This window comes from Phoenix dactylifera, chromosome 6 (assembly GCF_009389715.1).
Source record: "Phoenix dactylifera cultivar Barhee BC4 chromosome 6, palm_55x_up_171113_PBpolish2nd_filt_p, whole genome shotgun sequence".
Classification (NCBI taxonomy): domain Eukaryota; kingdom Viridiplantae; phylum Streptophyta; class Magnoliopsida; order Arecales; family Arecaceae; genus Phoenix; species Phoenix dactylifera.
In genome coordinates this window covers 2555016-2580702 of record NC_052397.1, presented here as the reverse complement: position 1 = coordinate 2580702, position 25687 = coordinate 2555016, and the positions used below count along the sequence as shown (strand labels likewise).

At 39.0% G+C, this 25687-nt stretch overlaps 3 protein-coding genes across 4 annotated transcripts; 1 reads left to right on the top strand and 2 right to left on the bottom strand.

Moving 5' to 3' along the window:
- The first annotated feature begins 629 nt into the window (after positions 1-629).
- On the top strand, positions 630-4662 carry LOC103713258 (purple acid phosphatase 4-like). 2 transcript variants are annotated; one of them, XM_008800125.4, is made up of 7 exons: positions 630-920; positions 2945-3101; positions 3188-3295; positions 3387-3514; positions 3644-3772; positions 3876-3943; positions 4027-4662. In XM_008800125.4, exons 1-7 carry the CDS (start codon positions 720-722, stop codon positions 4235-4237), a joined length of 1002 nt encoding a protein of 333 aa, XP_008798347.2. In that variant the 5' UTR covers positions 630-719; the 3' UTR covers positions 4238-4662. The 2 variants fall into 2 exon arrangements, with proteins under 2 accessions (XP_008798347.2, XP_038983033.1); XM_039127105.1 differs by lacking the exon at positions 630-920 and adding an exon at positions 2412-2518.
- Positions 4663-8689: 4027 nt separating this feature from the next.
- Positions 8690-14583, bottom strand: LOC103713247. The gene is made up of 7 exons (XM_008800116.4): positions 14431-14583; positions 14133-14335; positions 13152-13224; positions 12644-12739; positions 12348-12398; positions 9932-10300; positions 8690-9277 (listed from the first exon to the last, which is right to left on the bottom strand). Exons 1-7 carry the CDS (start codon positions 14491-14493, stop codon positions 8945-8947), a joined length of 1188 nt encoding a protein of 395 aa, XP_008798338.1. The 5' UTR covers positions 14494-14583; the 3' UTR covers positions 8690-8944.
- Positions 14584-17104: 2521 nt separating this feature from the next.
- On the bottom strand, positions 17105-24937 carry LOC103713238 (actin). The gene is made up of 5 exons (XM_008800105.4): positions 24679-24937; positions 21595-21663; positions 20916-21309; positions 17679-18292; positions 17105-17424 (listed from the first exon to the last, which is right to left on the bottom strand). The coding sequence occupies exons 2-5, from the start codon at positions 21652-21654 to the stop codon at positions 17359-17361; spliced, it is 1134 nt and encodes a 377-aa protein (XP_008798327.1). The 5' UTR covers positions 21655-21663; positions 24679-24937; the 3' UTR covers positions 17105-17358.
- Between the last annotated feature and the right edge of the window lie 750 nt (positions 24938-25687).

Sequence of the window (25687 nt, the reverse complement as noted above, 5' to 3'; positions counted from 1 at the left end):
ACTAATGCATGCCGAGATTCTGGATCATGCACGCATACAAAGATTAAAGAATAAAGAAATTGTAATAAGTAAAGTTGTTAAAAAAAAAAGTAAAAAAAAAACTGAAGAGACATCCATCAAGAGGAATGTCCTCATTAGCTTAAATGCCTGCCAATAAAAAAAAAAGGGAAGTTTGCAATAAAGAAATTCTACTAAAGAAGAGGTGCAACTCCACGACGGCGCACCATCAGAATATTCCAGGGTTTCATCCCTCGGTTATACCTCAAAGATCCCGCGAATATTCCCCACCTCGCTTACGCTCCGTTAAGATAAGCCGCGACCTCTCTCCCTTGCCCTATCGAATGCTCGCCACCCCGACCAACGAGCGGAACCCCCGAAGCCTGCCTGCGCGGAACATCTTAACGTAACCCCACCCGCGAGTGAGAAAACCGATGCCTTATTCCCCTGGCCACCCGCAGAGGGAGCCCACACCAACCTAACCTAATAGCGAGTCAAAACACGCCACGCGTCCATATAGACCGGCCGGTAAGATCGACCGGTGATATTGGATTGGATGCCGTCGATTTCTTTCTATGTACTGCGGATTCCCCGGTCCCGCACGCCAAAACTTCATTATAAATGGCTCACTCCCTCCCTCTAAGGGGCTTGGACCGGCCATCCTTCGAGATCAAGTTGTTCTTTCTTTGTTGCTCTCCGCAATCTTTTATTCAACCAGAGCCATGGCTGGGCTTTGCAGCAAATCCGTGGCTCTGGATCTCCTTCTCCTCCTCCTCCTCGTGGCTCTTTCCTCCTTTCTTTCCTGTTCTGCGGAGCTTCGGAGGCTCGACCACCCGTTAAAAAATGATGGCTCTCTCAGCCTTCTAGTGATCGGAGATTGGGGAAGGAAAGGAGCGTATAACCAATCCGAAGTCGCAACTCAGGTGTGAATTCCCTTTGTTTTTCTCTCTCTCTCTCTCTCTCTTCTGTTTTTTTTTTTTTTTTTTGGAGACTTACCATTCATAAAGGAATGCAGTAGTAGCAATCGACATCAATAGAAACAGAAATAGATGATAATCTCACAACTTTTTTTTTCTTCCTGTAGAGCTTTAGAAACTCTCTCTTTTTTTTGGAAAATTTTATTTAATGATCATGGCGCAAGCAAGCTGATATTTGGTTGGCCACGTTTTCGCCCCTAGTAATTACTACATTGAAAAGACTTTACCAACTATTCCATACAGGCTGACGCACTTCTCTTATTTGGACGCACTTGTTACGTAAGCACACTCTTCAAAGTTAAAACAAAATCGGGTATATTAGTGATAGAAGATAGGAACAATTTATTTATTTATTTATTTATTTTTAGTTAGACTATTGGATACGTGAAGGATTTTTGCCTTCCAAGTCAAGGGATGGAAAACGGCAAGTCATCTTTGGAAGGGCAGCGTCAAGCATCAACCTGCTCAGGGGCAGCTGGAATAAATAGCAGCTATGGTTGAGGGTAGTCATGGAATGTGAATACTAATTGAAGAATAAATTTGGGGTAGTTCTATATACACCCCCCCCCCCCTATTGCTCAGGACACCCCCCCCCCCCCCCCCCCCCCCAAAACAAAAAAAAAAAATACCCAAACTAACCTTTAGTGTAATTACCATATTGCCCTTGAAATTTTCTCATACACCCCCCCTCCTCCTCCTCCGTTTCGTTTTGAAAAGAAAAAAAAAAAACACCCCTCAAACCCCCCTTAAACCCCTCCTCCCCCGTTCCCCCTTCTCCCTCTCGTCGCCGGCATTCTCCCGATCTCCGACCACCTCGCCGGCTTAGCCCGGAACCACCTCGCCGGCTTCTCCCGAATTTTTTTTTCACGGTTCGTGCTCCGTTCGGCACTGGATCGCCGAACAAAAGGCTTCTGTTCGGCTGAACAGTGCCGAACAGAAGCCTTCTGTTCGGCAACCCTCAACCGAACAGATCTGTTCGGCTGCACAGTGTCGAACAGAAGGCTTCTGTCCGGCACTGTTCAGCCGAACAGAAGCCTTTTGTTCGGCGATCCAGTGCCGAACGGAGCACGAACCGTGAAAAAAAAAATTTCGGGAGAAGCCGGCGAGGTGGTTCCGGGAGAAGCCGGCGAGGTGGTCGGAGATCGGGAGAATGCCGGCGACGAAAGGGAGAAGGGGGAACGGGGGGGTTTTGGGCGTTGGCGAGGTGTTTTGGAGGGGAAGAGCGGGGTGGGGGGGGTTTGGGGGGTGTAGAGAGCAATTTAGGTGAGGGGGTGGGGAGGGTGGGGAGTAATTTAGGAATTTTTAATTTTTTAGGGGTGTCCTTAGCAAATGGGGGGGGGGGGGGTGTAGAGAATATTTAATTTTTTTTTAATTTTTGGGGGGTGTCCTGAGCAATAGTGGGGGTGTATATAGAACCACCCATAAATTTGTTTGGGACCACTTCTAGGTGGTGTGGAACAAACGTAAGGTTTTGATTAAATTTAATTTATAGAGCTGGATGGGTCCAAAGGAATGTGTCGGCTAAGTTCACAAGAATTGTAACGGTAAGCATAGTATTGAACTCAGAAAAGATCTTTGTATTTTTTACATTTTTTTTGTAACGAGATTTCGATCTGTATCTTTTGATGTACAATTTCTTCTGTCATCAGCAATTTCTTATTTCCTTTCAACTTTGTAATCCAAAAATATCTTAGCTCATTTTTGTTCAAGCTAGGTTAGAGAAGTTCTTTCTCTTGCCAAGATATTAGTAATACTTGGTGTAAGAATCGATACAGATATGTCTTTAATCCTACAACAACTATGCACTAAATAGATCTTGAGTACTGATATATTACTAAAAAATTCAAATAACATCTTCTAGCTAGTCTTTTTGGGCAAGATCCGAGTTGTTACACTTGGTGCATCGGAAAATACAAACTAGATGCCAATTGCAAAATAAGATTGACGCATCCTAATTTGATCTGATGCAGATGGGAAGGATCGGAGAGGTGCTGGATATAGATTTTGTGATATCCACCGGCGATAATTTCTATGAAGATGGATTAACAGGCGTCGATGACAAGGCATTCGAGGAGTCATTTACCAGCATATACACTGCAAAGAGCTTACAAAAGCCATGGTATGCTGGTAAGTTGTCTGTTAAGCAGGTCTCTACCAAGTAATTTTTAGGTGTGAAATTGGACTTGAATCATGTTATTGTGAAATCTTTGTAGTTTTGGGGAATCATGACTATAGAGGAAACGTGGCAGCACAATTGAATCCTATCCTCCGAAGGATTGACAACCGTTGGATTTGCATGAGATCTTTTATTGTTAATGCAGGTGAAGGGATTCTTCATTTGAACTTTCATAACAGGTCTTTATTGGAGGTCATACACTTCTAACCTCCATTTATTCTTCTTCTTGCCGTTAGAAATTGTGGAGTTCTTCTTTGTGGACACTACCCCGTTCGTCAAAAAGTATTGGATCGATCCAGAGGATGACCACTATGATTGGAGGGGAGTCGCTCCTCGTGAAAAGTATATATCGAATCTCTTGAAGGTAAAATTCATAGGATTGCATTCATCCACTACAAACTTATATGTATGATCACTCCAATATAATTCTGGGGAACAAGTCCATTTTGATTATAGAACAACCAGAACTAAATTTCCTTATACTTCTCATTAGGATTTGCATCAGGCGCTGAAAGAATCCTCAGCAGCATGGAAGATTGTTGTAGGACACCATACCATGAGAAGCGTCAGCGATCATGGAGACACCCAAGAGCTCCTGACACTGCTGCTCCCAATTCTTAAGGTAATTGAAGTTCTATACATTATAGGCATAGGACTAGTTGGGATTCAAGTTTTCATGCTTACAGCTTTAGAAACAAAATCTTGAGTAAGTCCTTCGGTTGCAGTCTAATGAAGTCGACTTGTATATCAATGGGCACGACCATTGCCTACAGCACATTAGCAGCAAGGACAGGTACATGTTTAATTGACTCCTCAAGATTAATATAACTCATTAGAGTTCTTTGATCTTATGGTTTGGATTATATATAATTGCAGTCCACTCCAATATCTGACAAGTGGAGGTGGCTCGAAGGCATGGAGGGGTGTCTTCACTCCAAACGCAGATAAACTTCGATTCTTCTATGATGGCCAAGGGTTCATGTCGCTTCAACTAACCAAGACCAATGCCAATGTAGCGTTCTACGATGTCTTCGGCCGAGTCTTGTACAAATGGAGCATGGACAAACAGCTTGACAAGGAAATGTAGGAAGTTAAAAGCACAAAGCATGGCGTGAGCCACTTGTGGTAGCAATAGGCAATGAAGCTAGTAGGAATGTGATGCCTACATGCTGATGTGGTGTTATCTATCATGGGGTGCATGCAGCCCATTAGCTGGAGCAGGATGAGAAGTATGCTAGAGAAAAAAAGATAAACAGAGGAACTGAGGTTTACTTACACCAAATGTACCGGTTTTATTGAAACATAGATAATAATAATATTGATGTTGTTGCAGTTTCTGTATGAGAGTGGGCACACAAGAGGGCCCCCCATTTTTTTGCTTCTCTTTGAGTCAAAGGGGCCTATTTTTCAACTTACAAACTTAGGACCTGGACTATGTGAATGTTGCCATGGGTTGAACCATTGTGCACTTAATGGAAGCTATGATGAGGCAAGCACAAGTGGCTTTGCTAACCTCTTCGAAATTTGGAGTTGGGAGGACTTCCCCAGAATTTTCTTCTTCTTCTGTGTTTTTTTTTTGATGAAAAGGAAGGGAAAACAGCCACCCGGCCTTTATTAAATTCCAGAAGAATTTACACTGAATGTGAATCAAGGTAACAAAGACACAGAAAACAGGAAGGATCATTATGTGGTGGGATGACAGCAGGAAGAAGAAAATGTCATTCAATCTCTTGCAAGATGCCCTTGTATACTTTCGACTTTAGATCAGATACCTCCAAATTTAGAGAAGCTTGTGGTTGCAAAGAGATGACCATTTATTAAACAAGTGAAGCCTTCCCCAGATGGTTCTGAATCTACTGATCATTTGATTAACCAGAAGTTGCTCTCATGATGTGTTTGAAATTTGAAGTCGTGAGGACTATTTGGCCCTTCCTTGGCTGGTTTCTCAATGAGTATACTTTTTGTTTACCACAAGAAAAAAAGAAGATAAAAAGGAGCAAATTTTTGAACTGAAAAACTTGTGCACAAGTAATTGAAACAGAATCCCTTTCCTGAGAAGAATTTGAACTGAAAAACTTGTGCAGGAGTAATTGAAACAGAATCCCTTTCCCGAGAAGAACCAGTGACTTTTGTCATTCCTAAGCAATCACCAAATGTGCACCCAGCTCATCCTCCCTAACCAAATAAATACTAAAATAAAAAATAGTGGAGATCAGATAAGGACAGAAACTGAATGTTATCTTGATTTATACTCTACATGGATACAGTATGCCGACAATAGAAAAGGACAAACAAGTAGTTTACAGAACATAATTTGAAATGATAATAGGATGGCCACCTAGTCAGCAAATTAAAGCAAGCTTAGAGTTGGAGCAAGTGTCATCTTGATGTAGATGGTTCACATAGAAAAAAAAAACTTCTTTTTTTTTGGTACACCTCTACGATAAGAATTAGTCTGAACTAGATAATATTGGTACTTGATGCTGCTGCAAAGGATGGGCAACCACGCTTATCCTGTCATTGCCTTCCATGAAATAATGATAATAATAATCTACAAGTGGCTTTTTTTTAAAAAAAATAACATGAAAATGGTCCACATGCATGCCAATGTCATTCATTATAAGAATTCCATTCTTTTTAATTTTCACTTATTCAGCTACTAATTTTTTGGAGGGAGGAAAGACCCATATGACAGTCATCCGAGTCCAAAACCTTATCTATATACTATGGTATGCGTCAGCATTAGGTAGCATGTCAGAATTTAATAATTGTCCAAGAAAATTTTGTTAGAATAGTGTACCAGGATCAAATTTATAGGCCCATCACAATACACCAACTAGTATTTACATGACTTGTAAAAGAAAACCAGAACAGGGCTCTGATGCCTCACTCAAAATAGCTTCAGGATGCAACAGAATAACAGAGAGAGAAACGATATCTCTCGATCGATCGGTGCAAAGAATTATTCACTCCAACACAGACACCACCCAAGTCCTGGCAATGTCGACAATGTCAGCGTTAGCTTCAATACACTCTCCAATAATACTACTGATGTCGTTTACGCCAAGCTTGTCTCAGCAATACATGAACTTTTCCGACGGCGATGGCTTCGTAAAGATGATATGTTTTGGACGCGATATACTAGATTTCTTACGATCAAAGTTCACCATCTCGATACCAAATCCGTACTAGTGCTACACTAGCACAGTATCAATACGGTACGGTATTAAATTTTTTTGACGTACCAAGTATCGGTATGCCGTCCGTATCGAATATCAATACCATCTGGTTCGGACCGATACGGTATACCATGCTTACGATCATAATAGATGGATAGTTGTTGGGTAGTTTATCTCTTTGGCTGCCAAAAAGAAAATGTAGCTCGGTATGCCGACCACCAGAGTAGTATAAATGAAAAAAAGAAGTAGATCAATATAGAGCCGGCATGACACATTCTAGTGAACACTAATTGCAGGATTATTGCACCAAAGCCAACAAAGCAGTATGGTCTCATGTGTCCTCCATAATATGCTTTCCATCTTGTTGGTTGGTGTCATGTCACAATGATCATCATACATATCCTCTCTTCCTCTCCGGAACCCATAGAAAAATGAATCGTTAAAGCATGGCCAAGAGAGCTTTTGCTACTTTCCAGCTCAATGACACAACGAAAGAAGCAGCCAAGAGGCATGAAACAAAGGAATCAAAACGGTCTATTGCTTGACATTCACCGCCCCACTTTGGAGGACTGCTTCCTGTGTTGTTTTGGTAGCGTTCGCAACTTTTAATATTTTTAAGGGGGAGATATAATAAAAAAATAAAATTATGAATAAAAGATGAGGTACAAAAAGATTGGCTGATTCGGCACAAATAATCAAATTTTTTGCCCTTTTTTCAAAAGTGCTGGCTGAACAGAAAGTGGCCCAACTGGAGCTCTCCAAATGAACATTTGGATCCTTGGAGCAATATTTTGCAGTGTCCAAATTTGAGCAAACAACTTTAGCTAATCACTTAATAAAGATGATGGCCCACCTATGGTCTGTTGTGGGGGGTTCCCGAATTTAGTCCCAAAGACAGGTGCGCCCCCTGTGCGAGCTCCGCGCCAGCAGGGCATCCTCAAAGCGGACAATACCTCGAGAGGGACGCAGTCGCTTTCGCTGCTCGGATCGGTGGGGGGCTATGCTGGTGACGGGGTGCAAATCCCGCATCAGATGGCGCTAAAAGGAGGGCCTAGCCCTTCGCCTTCCCGGCAAGGAGCCTCTAACCCGCACAGGACCTTCCCGCTGGGGGGCTGTGTTGTGGGGGGTTCCCGAATTTAGTCCCACATCGACCAAGTAGCGGAAAGGTCTGTGCCTTATAATGAGGAGGCTTAAGCCTTTCCTTTCGAGTGCCCTTTTGTGAGACAAAATCGTGAGGGGCGTTGACGGGTGACCCCCGTGCGAGCTTCGCACTCACAGACAGGTGCGCCCTCTGCGCGAGCTCCGCGCCAGCAGAGCATCCCCAAAGCGGATAATACCTCGGGAGGGACGCAGTCGCTTTCGCTGCTCGGATCGGTGGGGGCTATGCTGGTGACGGGGTGCAAATCCCGCATCAGTCTGTATAAAAAGATTACGAAGAAAATATTCCTTTCTTTTGGTTCTCTTTTTTTCGTGATGGAAGAAAATATTCTATTCTTTGCCTTGAACTATAGAAGCTGATCTTGATAGTTCAAAATCCGCTGAGCACCTTTTTCAATTTTACAATTGTCTATGTTGCCAATGGCTTAAAATCAAACCTGTTGGCCCACCCAGACTGCATCATCAAAGAGCCCATCAAAATTCCGGCCTAAGTCCCAATCTATAAGCCTGTTGAATTGTACAAAAAAAAAAAAAATCCACATAGAATTAGGACGGAAAGGGTGTTGAGTTGATATGAGCCATGCTCAAATGAACTTCTCAATCTAGTAGGAAAAGAAATTCAACTGAAATCCTACTGGATTACCCAAACAAGCCCTGATGAAGTTTTCTTTCCATGTATTTGAAGTGGAGTCAATTAAAGTAGCAACTTTAGTAATCCCATCCCAAGATTTCTCAATATTTACTCTATAATGGGGAAGTGCAGGAATCCAAGACCATTATGAAAATTGATAGTATTTCCCTTGCCTACTAACCAACAAATATAAACTTTCAAAATATTCCTACTTGATATAACACTTGAGCATACGTGATCAGCAAAGAACTTCACTTGCCATGCACCATCTTTTGATAAATATTTTGCATGCAACAATAAACTTGAATAGGTGATTTGGTTCGGTCAACATTCACCAGCGTAGTTTCGAAACAAGAGCTCTATGTCAAAATGCCCATACCCCCTGAATGCTTGAGTTTTGGAAATGGACTTCATGACCTCATATGCAGAAGCCACTTCTTGCCTAGGGCACCCCACCAAAAAGCACACTGAATGTTATTTTGGGTGGAGCAAACAGATTTGATGATAATTGTAGTAGATGTCATACACAGGAATTGAAGCCAAGACTCATTTGATCAATAAAAGTTTGAGATGGATAAATCAGAGTCTCTGCATTTAATTACTTTCTGTGCCAATATTTTCTCTCTGCCGAACGACAGTTGCAAACATACCAGCAGAAAAAATAAATTGACAGTGCATTTCCTAATTCGAAAGCACTAAAAAAGTTTAAAGGATTTCCCCTGGCAACAGTTCCAAAGGTACATCAAATTTGTTAAGAGACGCATGGAATAATCAAATTGCAATAGCTTTCAGCATAATTTAAAGATCTTTATTTTGGTCATTCATTTCATTTCTTCAGCTCAGCAGGATTGACAAAGAATACAGTCCGCTGGGCTAACCAATGTGGCATAAGAATTGACAAGTCCCCGCATAATCTACAAATATAGTCCTCCCACCTGATAACTGCAAGTGCAAAGTCACTCCAGTCAAAGGAAAGATTTGCATCATCATAAGATATGCGGCCTAAAACTGTCTCGGCAAGTTCGTTATTGCATGGCAACACCAGTTCCAAGTTGCTTGACTTCTCTATCAGAGAATGTTGGGCCGATCCCATGGCAGTGCCAGTTTCTCTTCTTTCTGTAGCCAATTCAGGGGCTTTCCAGTAGTAGAATTGCACCACCTGTGTAAAAGATGGCATTAGCGATCACAAAAATCAATAGCAATAATAGAACATGTTTTAGCGGATGACTCATGCGCTTGAATAATTGAAGATTTCGTATAATCAGTTAGAGCAGATGACGAGACTAGCATTAAATATGGTCCTGGTACTAACACTCCTCACAAAATAACCATGAAGTTTTAAGGGCTAGCCAACCTCAATCTAATTTAATCAGTTATCTCACTGTGAAATAATAATGAATGGTGTGACAAACTCTTTCGAAACCATTTAAATAACAAGCCTCTCTATTGAGTTAGCTTCACCAAACAGAATGTATCAATAGTTGGTTTCTTTAGCAGTTATTTTTGAAAGGGGTCCTCAGTTTAAACCATGAGAGCATATCTAAATCACTTAACCTGCTTGATGAATTACAGAAATAAGCTCATCAGTTTTCATAGAATAATACAAATTTTTCATGGAATGATATGGATTTGTTGCCTTGATAGAGCTAAGCCCCCATAAATGTTTGGATTGCAATACCTTAGTCCATTCAAGAAGCAACAAACAGTGGAATGAGTATAGTAGTTCAAGCAAGATGATCAAAATGCCCATTACCCTCTACAGTCGGTTAAGTAAAGGAGAATAGTTCTTTTACAGATGCTGTCAAGAAGTTACCTGCAGAGCATGCAAACTGTTGATGAATTCCTTCTCAAAAATTTCATTCCCTCTACCAATTTGCAATGGCTTCACGAGCAGCTCCAAAGGGTCATGTGATGTATTAGATATATTATATTTGCCATCATTGGATGAATAGAAACTAAAGCCAAGGATTTGCAATCTGGCACAGCGTATATCAAAACCCGACTCCCCATGAGGAAACCAATACATATTATCAGATGCTGGCAAAGGCAGGTTAGAATTACATTCATCATCTTCCTGGCTCAATAATATCTGAGAGAGAAGAGCGATCAGCTTGGCATCCTCATCATGTGCACTGTCACGGCTGAACCAAAGAGTTAATGTAAGTCTTTCACCATCAATAACCTGTGAAATCATAAGTGGATCAATATCATTGAGAACATTTTTTGACGGTTAAGAACACTAATCATCATAATTCAGGGTTTATTTAATACTCTGACATGTTGAATCATAAAACAAAAGTTCCTGGTACAAGAAAACAAATGTGGCAGCTCTTCTCTAAGATCTCTGTGCAGCAAAGTGAAGGGGCTGGGCTTGGACCAAAAACCCATTTGGTTGCCCATAACCGGGCATCTGAACCAAGTTCAGGCCAGGGTGAGCCCTCTTCAAATGTTTTGTTGGCCCAAAATGGAGCTGAACTGAGTTCGTGCTATGGGCCAACTTAGACCGGAAGCATCTTCAGCCCATCAGGTGCGGAAGCCGCTTCAATGAAGTGGGCTCTGGCTCACCCTACTTACATCAAACCACACAGGCCCTAAGAGCAAACGAGCTTCAAGCCCATTCTGGGCCCCAAAATTCAGGTCCAAACTGATTCAGGGCCAAGATCGCTGACCTTCACCAAGGTGTGGCCCAAAGTCAATATTAAAAAAAAAACATATTCATATACAATTATATTAAATATGTGTATTGTATTATACTGTACTCTACTGAATTGTACTGTATTATCACAATACATAATAGGCCAAGGCTGCCTAACTCTGGGCTAGGCCTAGGCTAAGATAAAAAGGGCATTAGGCCCAAGCCAGGCTCCAAAATCCAGTCCCAAACTAATTCAGACCTGGCCAAGGCCGACCTCAGCCTACCCAGCCATAATTAGCAATAAAATCACATCATGCAGCAACACATTACATACTAGCAATACATTATAAATCAAACCTTATTTATCTAAACCCCTTACTTAGGGGTGAAAGTGGATCGGATAATATTCGTCCGAATCTGTTTTTGTATCCGAAACTATCCGAATATAGATATAAATCTGAACATCCGACTAATATACGTATCCGTATCCATATCCGTCAAAGAAAGATGGATATGGATAGACAACTATTCGATCTGTATCCAAATATCTGATTCCATTTATAGCCCTATTTAATTTTATATATCACTCATAAACTTTTAAGAAGAATAAAATACCATATTAGCATGCTATTAATTCAATTTATCATCTATTTAGTAATATCTTGTCATAAATTTAATTATCCGATTTATATCCATACTTTTGGTATCCGATTTATATCCGTATTCGTTTAAAACAAATATGGATATGAATTTTTGCATCTAACTAACATCTGTATCTGTATCTGTATTCGTCAAACAAAACAAATATGAATATAGATAATTAGTATCTGATTCATGTCCAATCCGATTTCAGCCCTACCCTTACTCATCCAGATCTCTCTTGGCCTCATCCTCCCCAATCTCTTTTCTTATCCTTCTCTCCTCTCCTCACCCCTCCCCTCTTCATTCTCACTCTCCTATCCTCTCCTCTTCCACTCTCTTATCCTCCCTGTCATGTCCAATTGCCTAGCACCTGCTACCCCCCATGGGGTTCTAAAATTTGGTTTTATCCTGAATTTCACTACTAAGAAATTCTTCATTTGTCAGATCATTATATAAGTTATTAATTATTTCTGGTTTGTCTTCCTTTTATTAACTTAATATTGCATTTTCATAAATGTAGAATGCCATAGACTAAGGGCATCTTTTGGAGTATTGACATTTTAAAGCACAAGGAATGCTGCCAAATAGATAAAAGATAGTGACACAATTTCCTGACTAGCAACCATAGGGATATTCATTTCAGCTTGTTCTTGTATAAATGGCATGCTGACAGAGATAATAAATTCAATTAAACCTCATAGAAGACCACATGTGAGAAAATGCTGGCCTCTTTTTGGCTACTATAATCCACATCTACTACTTGCGTTACCAAGATGAACCAGATTCAATTCAAAACATATGAGTACATAGGACCAGAAGACCATGAAATGGAGTAAAATGCCACTAAAGTTTATCAGATCCGGAGATCAAAGTGAATTCATGTATTTAGCAAAAGCAAAAGATAACTCAGCAAGGAATGTTGTGACAAAAGTTTAAGGGAATGGAAACATACCTCATCTACAGAATGAATGTTGCGATTGTCAGCTGTATAGATCACAACATCCTGAAAGAAATAACACATAGTTACTTAACAAAACATCAAACTTTCATCACACAAAATGCTAGATAATTCTATATATATAACTACAATGCCTGCATTGGCCATTTCAAATAAGTACTTCCTTCCATACCATAATATAGTAAACAACAGATTTTGTATAATGTGATAACAAGAAGACTAAAGCTTTTGTATATAACAAAAGGTAGTATCTTTCTAAAGGAAGAGAAGATCACTGATGTACTACTTACTCCAGCGACCGGTACAAGGGACGAAGGTTCCCCTTCTTTAAAGTGAAATATTCCACCTCTGAAATCCTTTCCATGACTGTTTAAGTAGCAAACTGCCTTTTATGAAATAAATGAGAAGTTGTTAGGGAGAATATCAATTGGAATGACTCAAGCAAAAGAACCCTATAAATAATAAGTGATGATTTTTAATAAGGATATCCGAGAATATAATACTAGAAAACTGGGAAACTATATTTTCAGGATTAAAACTAAAACTCTATAGTTCAACTAAATAGCACTAGAATAGTAAAGATGTGCATGAGTTATACAGGACCGACAGAAACAATGAACTCTTGAAGACAAAAGATTCCCCGATTAACGATATCTGAGCACTAACATGAATAAACACCATGTGATTACATTTCATTATTCTAGAAGCTACATAAAGTTGGACATAATACATAAATCCAGACATGTACAAGATAGGGATAATCATGAAAGTGAAACATTCTAGATAATAGGTACAAACCGCAAAATCTCTTTGTTTAAGATAAGGCCTATTGTCATCGCTATGCCATCCAATATATGCGCCTTTGCACCAACTGCATAATGGAAAACCATTTTATCATATATCATGTCGACCAGCCATCACCAATGACAAATTAATTCAGATACATAACACCAGTGACAATTTGTCCAAAGTGACAGATCTAGCTATATAATGAATTAGCTCTGCTCCTCAAATAGATACTTAAAAATTAAACAATCTTGACAAGTAAAGTAAGACCTCAATTTAATACCTCAGTTAGTCCACGTAAAAAACTAAATAATGTATTAAAAAAATTTCAACAGCAGAGTTGTTGATTATGGTATTGAACCATGGAGAGAGTAGTAAAAAGACATCAGGAAAACAATAAAAGTGGTATGTCTGCTCATAGGGAGAAAGGTTGAGGAACATTTATCCCCTGGAAAATTCTTTTTCTTCGGTTGTTTTGTTTTAAAGAACAACTTAAGATATGGAAAATCATTATCCATAATTGCCAGAAAATTCGACCTTAAGTTTTCTCCCAAAAATAGTGCAGAAAATAAAATGCTGAACCATTTTTTTTCTAGAGTATTGAATGATCATGTTTTTTCTACCAAGGAGAACAAATAAAGATTCAAATTTTGTTCCTTTTCCGCAGAAAAGAATCATTCTTTGCCTTTCCTCTTACATAGCTTTCCTTGCAACCAAGAGAAAGCCAACAATGTCTCCAAGTGTTGCACGGGAAATTCCATGCATGATGTCCTTCCAACGTTGAGACAAAAGATAACCCATTGAACTGTCATATTCCCTCAAACCAGGAAAAGGGCATCAAATGTTCCAATGATCTCCGACTATTTTCAACTAGTATCCAATCCAATCTCCAAGAGGCACGATATTAGCTAGAAAGCGTGATGCTATTTCACCAAATATCCTCGAGAAGAAGCAGAGAAGCATTTGAATGGAAAAAAGATGAGGACTTGGGACCTGATGAGGCCGGTGAACTCGATGAAGAGCTCGAACTCGCATCCGAAGAACTCCTCGACCTTCTCCTTGAGTCTCTCCCTGGTGGAGAGAAAAGGGAGAATGAGGTGGGCGCAGTTGGTGGCGATGAGGTGAGAGAGGGTCGTGGAGAAGACGTTGGGGCGATACCCCACCGTGCCGCAGCTCCGGTGGATGAACTCCAGCTCCTAACAAGAAACCCCTCCATAGAATAACTTTTATGCCCATATATAGTAGAAGAGAACGAAGCCGGGGAGGGGGCGGGGGGAGAGAGAGAGAATACCTTACAGAGGTCGGGGGAGAGGAATTGGGGGAGCAGGAGACGGGGATGCTCCGCGGCCGCCATGGCCGCCAATCTGTTCGTCTTCAGAGGGAAGGAGGAACAGCGAAGGGAAGGGTTAGAGGCCGATTCTATTCTTCTGGAGGACCAAGAAGAAAGAGCGGCTTAGGAATAAACCAGGTCTAAGAATCGAAATCAAATCTAATTGCTGTCAGATAATTTTAAGAAATAAATATAAATAAGACATAATTATGTTAATTAAACTTGTTTACATTGGCATAACGACTTGTATTTCAAAAAAATATAAAATTTTTTATAGCTCAAAGCTTTCGTTTATGTCTATAGTTTTTCAAAGAAAACAGTTGTTGTAAAATATAAGGAAAATTCAGAAATTATATCTAAAAAAGAGCTTACTTGGGGCGTAGTTATTTCAATACGTGAATTTTCCAAAAAATAAAAAATACCTCCTCATAGCAATTTTTGCAACGAAAGATAAGATTTTTTTTTTCAGAGTCCTTTATAAATTTAACCTCTTGGAACTCAAATTATCCCTCATATATCTAACAGTATATTCCTCAATATGTATGTAGCCTGCCAAAAATTGTGGTCAACTGGAAGAGACAAGCTTGCCTAAGCATGGAAGGAGAAACATTAAGGTTGGCAAAGTTGAGGTGGGATTCATTGATAAGGATAATATCTTAGATTGCAATAAAAAAAAGAATGATGGGGTTGAAGATGAGGTGCGATTGGTAAAGAGTTGCGAAGGAGGTGCGATTGGCAGGAGTGAAGATGGAGAGGTCCCCCCAAGGTATGACACTACCACCTACATCTCTCTTCTCTTTCTCACTCTCGCCACTTTGCTCTTTTAGGATTGCAGCCCCTCTCCCTCATAACCTTCTCATGAGTCACACCTCATATTCAATCCTGCCTCCATCTTCTAGGATGTTATCTCTACAATAAAACTTACCTTAATTTCATCGACAATGCCGCTCTACTTTCTTTAGCAGCCTCTCACATCTCTCGGAGCTCATCTTGTGAAGCTAGTTTTTAGCACTGCATGGATCTGAGGCCGGTTGAAAACCAGAAGCAAGTCCCATCTAATTTTGCATTTCAGGACTTGGAGTGCATTCATTCCCCAGGTTCGGTTGCTGCTCCTTCGGGCGTTGCAAAGTACTCCTTGAGTGGTACAGACTTTCTTGGTGGAGTCCACTTTCGGAGGGTGCTTGCTTGATCGGAATCTATTCTATAATTGAATAGCTGAAGTGCTACTTAACTTAGTAGTAGAAACTCGGATCAGTTAGAAGCTCAAGCGGTAAAGAGGCCCGCACAGAAGAGGGAGAGGCCCTATTTTTCAGACATAAAGTTTTGGTCCCCTGTCTCGGCTACAAGCTCAGGATTTCAGTCTTCAGCTACCACATCAAGGAAATATGTTGTTAGATATATCAGAAATAATTTATTCCGGGAGAGACTAAATGTGGATGGGACTAGGGGGGAAAAAAATCCGACCTTTTGATACAATATCAATTATGAAGCGATCTTTTTTTTTAGCAAAATTCATATCCACCAAACATAACTATTTCTACTCTCTTATTCCTCAGCCACATGCAGCCTTGTATTTACAGCACCACGCTAAATCTTGGTTGGTTCTCAACTATGGTTTGCTTGCTTGGTTGGCTATCTTGACAATAATAGATGAAACGAGAAGTTGAAGTGCCCACCATTTGGCTGGAGTAACCAAAGGTGCAACAATTGGAATGGCATTTTCTACCTAGCGTGAGGATATTTCTAAGGATTCGTTTGGCCAGCGTATGGGCATGACAGAAAAACATAGAGCTATGGAGGAATTCGAGGGACGGTTTTCTGTCCCAAGAATTGCAAGAGGTTAAATACTGGTAGACACAGTTCAGTATCTCAAAAATCCTCAGATTGCGGATCGGCCGCAGCCCCTGTCGCTCCGTCCTTCTGCCTCACTCAAGTTAGCTCCATCGTATATAAATCAAGTCATATAACTAAAATGCAACTTGAAAAAGTTGCATCAAAAGGCATATAATTCAGTAAAGCATGACCTGATGCCAGTCGGTATAGATGGATGTAGAAACCTGACCTTTATGTGAATGTCAATAATAAGCAACCGAGAGAATTATGCAACTCTGCAAATCAAAAAAGCCACAACTTATACAAGGCTTCTCAAACAAAAGTTTAAACAACCACAGAATCTAGAGAATTATATCAGCGGAACCAAACAGGTGCAGTCTGCTTCTTTAGCCTTCAGCCTAGGAGGCATAAAAATAAGCCATCAACCAAACAATCTTCCACAAGTGTCATGCTATTACAATCATACTTCAGGGTTTTGTTTGGTTGCCGAGAAGGTGACAAAAAAAAAGAGAAAAGATTCTAGAATTACTAATTTTCTTCGCTTCCTGATGCAAACCACACTGCCAATCAAAACCACATAAAACTGAAATCCAACCAAATCTGATTACAGTACGGAATATAACGCATCTCCATCCAAAGACAAGGACATTCAACAGAATAGAACTACAAATTCGGTTATACCCAAACAAGGCGTCAGAGCCCAAGGGCAAAAAAGGATTCCTGTGGTTTTTCTTCAAGTCAGTCATCTAACCAGCGGGCATCATACTTATACCTCAATGGGTGCATGAAACCAACCACAAACTAAAATGCACTTCCTAATAGAAATAAGATTACTGGAAATAAAAATGTAAGGTACAAGATTAACTGAAACCCAAATTAAAACGAAATTTATAAGCTACAATTCTGAATACAAGTACAAGTCTTTGCAAAGAAGAAAATAATAACGAACAGGTTGGCTGAATTGTGTCCACTAATGAAAAGAAGAAAAGAACAAAGAAAGCCATATCCTCCTGACGTAACAATAGTTCCTTCAAATTGCTTCCCAGTCCTGCAGAATTAGAAGCATTTCCTGTGCACAATCGATGGGCCAGACTCATCATACTCAGCCTTTGCAATCCACATCTGCCATCATGGACAAATTCTCATGAGTGCTTTTCGTCAAACAAGAAAATGAACATTAATACATAATTCTACAATAAGTGAAATCCTCAAAAGCAGTATTATTCAAATGTTCAAATCACTTGATTATTCTGGAAAAGCTCATATCGCCATTTCTTTCAGAGAGATGTTCATGTGATTGCCAGTATGCATATGGGTGTGTAAGTCTGTCATAATGAGTGTGTTCTAGAAAATAAAATTGTGGCAATCCCACTCACCTGCTGGAAAGTGCTAAGAGATGCTAAGATGGAGCCTCCAATCCAAACACTGTACTTTCTCTCAGGGGGAGCAACCACCTTTATCTTCATGCTGCTTGGTGCCAGGGCAGTGATCTCCTTGCTCATCCTGTCAGCAATACCTGGGAACATGGTGGATCCACCACTCAGAACGATGTTGCCATACAGATCTTTCCTAATATCGACATCACACTTCATGATGGAGTTGTAAGTGGTCTCATGAATGCCTGCAGCTTCCATTCCAATCATTGATGGCTGGAAAAGAACCTCCGGGCAACGGAACCGCTCGGCACCAATGGTGATCACCTGACCATCAGGTAACTCGTAGCTTTTCTCCACAGATGAGCTGGTCTTGGACATCTCCAGCTCCTGCTCATAGTCTAGAGCGATATATGCCAGCTTCTCCTTCATGTCTCTCACAATTTCACGCTCAGCCGTGGTAGTGAAAGAGTAACCACGCTCTGTCAGAATCTTCATGAGAGCATCAGTCAGATCACGCCCTGCCAAGTCCAGACGGAGGATTGCATGTGGAAGTGCATATCCTTCATAGATGGGGACTGTGTGGCTGACACCATCCCCAGAGTCCAGTACAATACCTATACAAGCAAACACCCAAAGAGGGAAAATGATGCATACAAGCATCATAATTATGATTGACCACGAAAGGAAAAGCATCATAGAATAAAATATAGCAATATCCAGAACTCTTCGATTAAATTGCAAAATCAAGTCATTTTCTGTGATTAGAGTTTCCAATTCTTTCCAAAATATCATTAAATTCAGATTCTGACAACTTTTGGTGGAAGAGTTAGAAGAGAAACTATGATATGGTCTAGAATCAAAATATCTACCAACTCAGCGTTTAAGAATTTAAACCGAACAGACTAATGATATAAAGAAATGTCCCCATTCAAAAACCACAAGTGATCAATGCTGATCTTTCCCACTACCTTTTAATTAGATGACGACATTGGTCAGTTGAAAACAAAAAATGTAAACAATAACGTAAACAAAAAGCACTTGGCATAAGTTTGTATTTGCAGAATATGAAATGTAAAAAATTTGAAAGATCCAACTAAGAAAAGTGACAGTTTACAAGCTTACAAAAGGCTCATCACGAGATAATGCACACTAGATCATGGAATGCCGTACCGGCCGGTACGGGCCGGTACGTACCGGTCCGGCCGTGGACCGGTACCGGAACGGATAAAAAACCGGGATGCGTACCGGCCGGTTCGGGCCCGTACCGGCCGGTTTGGAGCCCGTACCGGCCGGTACCGGCCTCGTAACGGTTCCGGTTCGCACCGGTACGATTTTTTTTTTTTTTAGAACCACAGCGCCGTGCGCTGTGGTTTTTGAAACCGGTACGCCAGTTCGCACCGGTACGATTTTTTTTTTTTTTAAGAACCACAGCGCCGCGCGCTGTGGTTTTTGAAACCACCGCGTACCGGCCGGTACGGGACCGGTACCAGCCGGTACGTACCGGACCGGACCGGTACCGTACCGGTCCGGCCGGCCACCGGTACGCCGACCGGTACCGGTACGGCGGACCTTGCACTAGATGAAATAGTTGTGTTTGCAGTTGCTTTTACAGTAAAGATTACCAAAACGTTGTCTTGACATGCCAAGATATTCCATCCTTTAGCAAAACTCTTTGTGAACTTAAGTTCATAAGTAAACAAAAATCATCTTGCAGACAACTAGCAAAAGACATTTAAACAAGAAAATGTTTTCATTCAAAATAAGCAATTGGACCAAAAATATAAGAAGTGTTTGCCCAACTGCAAATTTACCCCTGCAAAGTTGCAATTTGCATATTTACCTTTAAATCCAATTCTTTTTGCATATTTAACCATGTCATCACCCTTCGTTAAGTACATTTAGACAATGCAGCTAAACTGCCACCAGCTCCAAAATAATTAAATCAATAAAATATTTAAGAGCAGAATTGAACCTCGGGCCGACCCGACCCAACCCATTTGCACCCCTACCAACCATTGGTTAAAACACAAACCTCCTAAGCACCAAGACAACATATGGGGATGGATTCATTTTACTTATATTGAATGAGTCGAATTATTTCTACTAGCTCACAAATTTGAATATTCAATTTTTTTCTTTAATAAAAATAAACAAAATACATACTTCATTTATTATTTTGGATATTTTGTAAACTTTACTTTTTAAAATAATTAAGAACTGTTAATTCGTTCTATTAAAATAATTAAGAACTATTAAATCATTCTATTAGTTGTACAGAATTCTACATCATATCTTAACTTTTAATAATTTTCTCTAAAAAGTTAAATGATCGATGTTTGTTTTATTCTATCATTTTGAATATTTTGAAACTTTACTATTTTAAAATATTTTAAAGTGATATATTTTAATTATTTTAAAATAAAATTCATATCTTTTAATTATTTTAAGTAGTAAAATTTTGAAAATATCTAGAAAATTAAAAGAAATATCTTTAAAATCTCTTATTTTCTATCAAAGAGATAAGAATATCAAACTATTGATAAATTTTTATTTTAATTATTGCTCTTTAAATTGCTTGAGTCTACATTCTAGGCTAATTTTTAATAGTAGAATAAATGTAAAGTGATCATAAATTATCTTTTTAAAAATATCATGACAAGTTAACATATAGTATATAAAAATGTGTAGAACTAATAAGACTAATTGTTATCTTTTGATTATTTTGAATAGTGAAGTTCCAGAAGTATCCAAAAGTAAATTGTAGTATGTATTTTGTTTATTTTTTTTATCAAAAAGGAAAAAATTGACTATTCAAATATTATAAGGTAGCATAAATAAGTCAATTCAGTCAATATAAGGAAAATGAATCATAAATTTAAGCTGTCATTAAATGTAGTCTGGGAAGCTAAGAGGTTGTGTTTTAGCTGATAATTAGTGGTTTGATTCAGCTCTTAAACATTATTTTGATTTAAATTTTTTGGATCTGGTTTTGTGAAGCTAAAAATGTCATTTCCTAAATTTAGAAACAGTTTAATGGCTTTGTCTGGCAGTACCTAATGGAAGATGATGGTAGGGTAAAAATACAAAAAGAAATTGCAACTTTGCATGGGTAAATATGCAATTGGATATATATATATATATATATATATATATATATATATATATATATATATATATATATATATATATGCAAAAATCTCAAAATATAAATATACAAAAGCAAATAACATGTTTTACCTGTTGTGCGACCACTAGCATACAAAGAGAGAACAGCCTGGATAGCAACATACATAGCAGGAGTATTGAAGGTCTCAAACATGATTTGAGTCATCTTCTCACGATTGGCCTTGGGGTTGAGAGGTGCCTCGGTGAGGAGAACTGGGTGTTCTTCTGGGGCAACACGAAGTTCATTATAAAATGTATGGTGCCAAATCTTCTCCATGTCATCCCAGTTGCTCACAATACCATGCTCAATAGGGTACTTCAAAGTTAAAATACCACGTTTGGATTGTGCTTCATCCCCAACATATGCATCTTTTTGGCCCATGCCTACCATCACCCCGGTGTGACGTGGACGGCCAACAATGCTAGGGAAAACAGCCCTAGGAGCATCATCTCCAGCAAATCCAGCCTAGAGAGAAACAAAATGATAAGAATGTATGGTATGACCCATCTAAGAAATTCCTATCCATTACACTTAGAGGGAAAACAGCCCTTAAGTGTGTTGTCTCTCTCTCTCTCTCTCTTTGAGGGGGAGGGTTGGGGTGTTGGTTAGATAGATGCATGAAATTGCACCCCTAATGTCATTATCAATAAGAGCACTGTCCTAATGGAGATGAGGCATAGAATTTAAGAAGCATAGGCATTTTCCTAGAAACAATTGCCCTAAATAAGATGAAGTATCATTTGTTTGTACCTTCACCATCCCGGTTCCATTATCACACACAAGAGGCTGAATATCCTCAGTGTCCGCCATCTTCTATCTCTGCCGGAGCAAGAAACTAGTTCAGATCCAGAGCAATTACCAAATACAGAGAAAAGATAAAACAACCTGTGACACCTATACAAATAGGTGTATCAACAGCTTCTGATAGATGTATAAACAGTTGTATCTAAACATGGTGATCATAAAATAAAACTCTATCCCATATTATCCTTTGACAAATTAAATTTAGCTGAAGAAGTCCTTCCTAATTTCTTTTTTCCTGTTTTCTTTACAAAGCTGTAATATCAGATTCAATCAAGATGATCACGCTTACCACAAAATACTTGCTATTTCGGAATAGCAACATCTATCAAGTAATATATTCTTCATAACTTCCAGAAGCAAGATGGAAACCAATCCTGTCCAAGAATCTCTACTGCAGTTCCATACTTAATTTCAATACATTTTATAGCTTCAGTGCAATCAGACATGGATCCATTTTGACCCACCCAAGTTCAAGCCCAGAACCCAAAGCTAGTATGTTCCAAAACTACATCTAAAAAAGGATATGGTACGAACAATCAATACATTTCTCAGGACATCTGATTTCCAAGAACACAGATAAAAACTTTTGGAAGAGTGTATAATTCACCATTAGATTAAAGCATGAAACTATCAACTCATACAGTTTTGAAATTAGAAAATTTGAAAAATTCCAATTTTTGTCTAAGCAGATTGTGCCAGTGACTAATGGAGATTGTCAAAAAAAATAAGTAAATACCTAAAAACATAACACACATTTTTTTTCTTTTACTAGAAAAAGCTGCTGCAATATCAACTCTTGTTCCTTATTATTTACAGTGACTATTACTGCTATATTAGAAATAGAAATGTTGAATAATATGATTACAATGCTTTGTACTTCCATTATTAGTATCAGACATTGTTGTTAAAATTTTACAATTCCCAGTCTGGATCTTACAATCCAGAAAAATATGGCCCTAAAAGATTCAGATCCAATCCTTCGATCACGATCGGGGTAGGATCACAAAATTTAGATCCATATGACAGACTTTTTACATTCCTTTGGAATTATAGATTCAGCTTGACTATGCTGACTGCATATCAAATTATGGGTATGTCTAGTTTCTATAAATTATGGGACTATGTGGCTTTTAAATTACTTATCACCAATAAGTGTTGAGAAGTAAAATTAGCAGGCCTATTATTGGAGTTCAAAGACCTAAAAACAACATGCAAATATTTGTCTTTTACAGCCATATGTTAAAGATTTGCCCATTTTTTCTCAAAAAAAAAAATTCTACCTAAAAGAATAATTAAATTGATAGATTATATATAATCAAACAAAATAAATCATTCATTAGACATGCCATATATGGGTCTATATTGGTAAACACTAGTATTGTCATATGTGTGGCTTTCTATTCTCCATTCATTTACTTTATAGTTGACTGAACTTCAATTTCAAATTTCTTTTATATTCAAAAAATCCTAAAGGAAATTAGAAGAAAAATCTTACAATCTATGACCCAATTATCCCATCTAATATTAGCCCCCTCTGCAATTTAATACTTGATTCTGATCTTAAAAATATAGGTATCAAACTCATTTGACAACAGAAATGCAACAAAAATAAAAGATAAGAGTAATTTTTGCCTATTTAAAATAATCTTCACGGTTCATTATTTGCCATTTGTTTCTTCTTAAGGCCAAATCCTCTGAAATAGATAGCATCTTCAACTCCCTTCTACTTACTTTCAAATCCTTGACTACACTCTACAGATCAGTTTGGAAAACAAGTTGTTAGTTCTTAGCACATCTTTGGTTCTATATCAATTCCAACTAATCACAATCTATGAACTTTTCTTTGGTCTAGATAGGTCTAAACCATCATGCTCTCAAACTCATGCTACAGATTCCATTTAGCATTTTCTAATTAATCAAAAAATGTTTCTACCTCATTTCCACCTTGTATATCTTTTACAGTCTTACTATTGGATCATATTCATTTTCGTTCCATTATAAATCATGGATGATTTTTCACCAGGATTCAGTATCTTTCTGTTGTTAAAACTTCTATCATCATACAATATCAAATTGAATTCCTAAATTTCTTGTTACATGTATTATTCAAATGCACCCGAGCTGCATATCAAGCTTGATCTGCAAAAACCAGTGTAGTTCATCACAACATTATCATTGTGTTTTTTCCTTGATGCATTTTATTGATGTCCAAAAAAGTCCACCTTGCTCAATAATTTATCCTTGGAGCTCCGGTAAGTATCTATCAGATTCTAAAGTCATACTGCTTTTCAGCCTCATTGAGGACTCCTAAATCCTTTTGTTATCTTGATACTAAAGGCTCCACTACTTGCATCACCGTTTGTACGGACATTCCCCTGACTCAAGACTTTTAGCATAACAATCATTCAAAAAGATACGTAGAATTTCTCCATTTTACAGCTCATCATTGATAAACCTTTCCTTCGGCAGTAATACATATCGCTAACAGGAAAACAAAAGGAATCACGAGCAAAAACTAAGAACCCAACACAAATTTTGATGACACTCACAGAACTGCATAAATCAAAGAAACATCCCAATGACCTTCTTACTAATAGAAACCAACTCCCAAATATAGAACAAGCAACGGTACCGCCAACAAACTTGCTTCTAGAATATATTCTAGTGCGATCAAGAAACCAGCATTCCTTACACATTGTCCAAAAGCAACAGAAAAAGTTATAATACCACAAGACAAAATGAACAACAATCCATTGAGTGATCCACCAAGAGTTACGAGTAAAAGTAGACTACGCATCCAGTTAAACCGATGTCACAAACCAAAAAAGATCAACAAACCAAGAGACGCAAATCAACGATCATTCCTTTGATAAACTTGATCATATCCAGAAAAGAAAAGGGGAAAAAAACAACAATATCAAAGAACCAAACTTTTAGCTCACAAAATCCTCCACAAAAGAATACCTAAAACGCCGATCAAGGACAATGCAATGAGAACCAAACACAACGAAACCAGATGAGAATGTTTACCAGATCGGGCGGCGATTCTTGACAAGAATTCGGAGAAGAGGAAAAAGGGGGCAGTGGATCCGGGGATGGTTCGAAACCCTAGATTTCAACCGCGCTGGAGGAGAGCCCACCGATTTCTCTTCGCGCGCGCGCGCTCTCTCTCTCTCCCTCCCTCTCTCCCCGTTTGTAGGGTTGGGAGATTATAAATAACCGGGAGAGGATCTCGCGGACGAGAGCGCGCGGACGCCCGCTTCACTCGCCGCCACTAGCTGAGCAACTGTCGCCCGCGCCCAATGACCGGGTTTTATGCAACATTTGGGTTCCCTTTCGGTTTGGGTTTGGGTTTGGGTTTGAGTTTGGGTTCGGGTTCGGGTTTGTTGGGTTGGGTTCAAGATCACCTCTGACCAAATGTGACCACCAGTCACCGGACAGTTCAGGTGCTAGGCTTTACCATGGGCATGAGATATGGAGCTAGGGCTGGACAGCAAGTGATCCATGCTATCCACTTGTGCTGCTTAAGCATCAAATGATTGAAATAGATGTATAGTATTCATTTTCAGATCTCGGGAGGTTAATAACCATGTGAATTTGGAAAGTTTTTAAAGACATTGAAACCTTTAGTGAATCACTGAATCTTATGCCTTTTCTTCCTTATAGTGTTTCTCAATTGTTAGATCTATGATAGTATCGCATTTTAGTTCGGATAATCGCTAGGGTGTTATGTGGCCTTTTTGTCTACCAATGACCATAGGACCATATTAGTTTGGTATAAATGTATCATCTATAAGATTTAGCTGTTTTAACATAACTACAAAAAGTAATGGAAATGAGTCCCTTGATCATAACATCTGCTTAGAAGGCTTTGATATTGCAATTGCTTTCTGTTGTATAGACTTCTTTGCCCCATTGAGGCATCCCAAGTCAGACGAGCTACAAGCTCGAGTTCACACCTTAGTGTGGACCTTGATCGGGTTTACATCTGGCTACCAACCTAACTTCTTTAATTCTACTATTAATTTTCTTTATTCAA

Excerpts from the sequence above, each read along its gene's own strand:
- LOC103713258 (XM_008800125.4), top strand. The coding sequence starts at position 720 with ATGGCTGGGCTTTGCAGCAAATCCGTGGCTCTGGATCTCCTTCTCCTC. Across the intron at positions 3,515-3,643 it reads ATATATCGAATCTCTTGAAG|GATTTGCATCAGGCGCTGAA; the intron begins GTAAAATTCATA and ends ACTTCTCATTAG. Across the intron at positions 3,944-4,026 it reads CACATTAGCAGCAAGGACAG|TCCACTCCAATATCTGACAA; the intron begins GTACATGTTTAA and ends ATATAATTGCAG.
- LOC103713247 (XM_008800116.4), bottom strand. The coding sequence starts at position 14,493 with ATGGCGGCCGCGGAGCATCCCCGTCTCCTGCTCCCCCAATTCCTCTCC. Across the intron at positions 14,336-14,430 it reads TCTCCCCCGACCTCTGTAAG|GAGCTGGAGTTCATCCACCG; the intron begins GTATTCTCTCTC and ends GTTTCTTGTTAG. Across the intron at positions 13,225-14,132 it reads GAGTTCACCGGCCTCATCAG|TTGGTGCAAAGGCGCATATA; the intron begins GTCCCAAGTCCT and ends TCCATTATGCAG.
- LOC103713238 (XM_008800105.4), bottom strand. The coding sequence starts at position 21,654 with ATGGCGGACACTGAGGATATTCAGCCTCTTGTGTGTGATAATGGAACC. Across the intron at positions 21,310-21,594 it reads ATGGAACCGGGATGGTGAAG|GCTGGATTTGCTGGAGATGA; the intron begins GTACAAACAAAT and ends GTTTCTCTCTAG. Across the intron at positions 17,425-17,678 it reads CTCTTAGCACTTTCCAGCAG|ATGTGGATTGCAAAGGCTGA; the intron begins GTGAGTGGGATT and ends CCATGATGGCAG.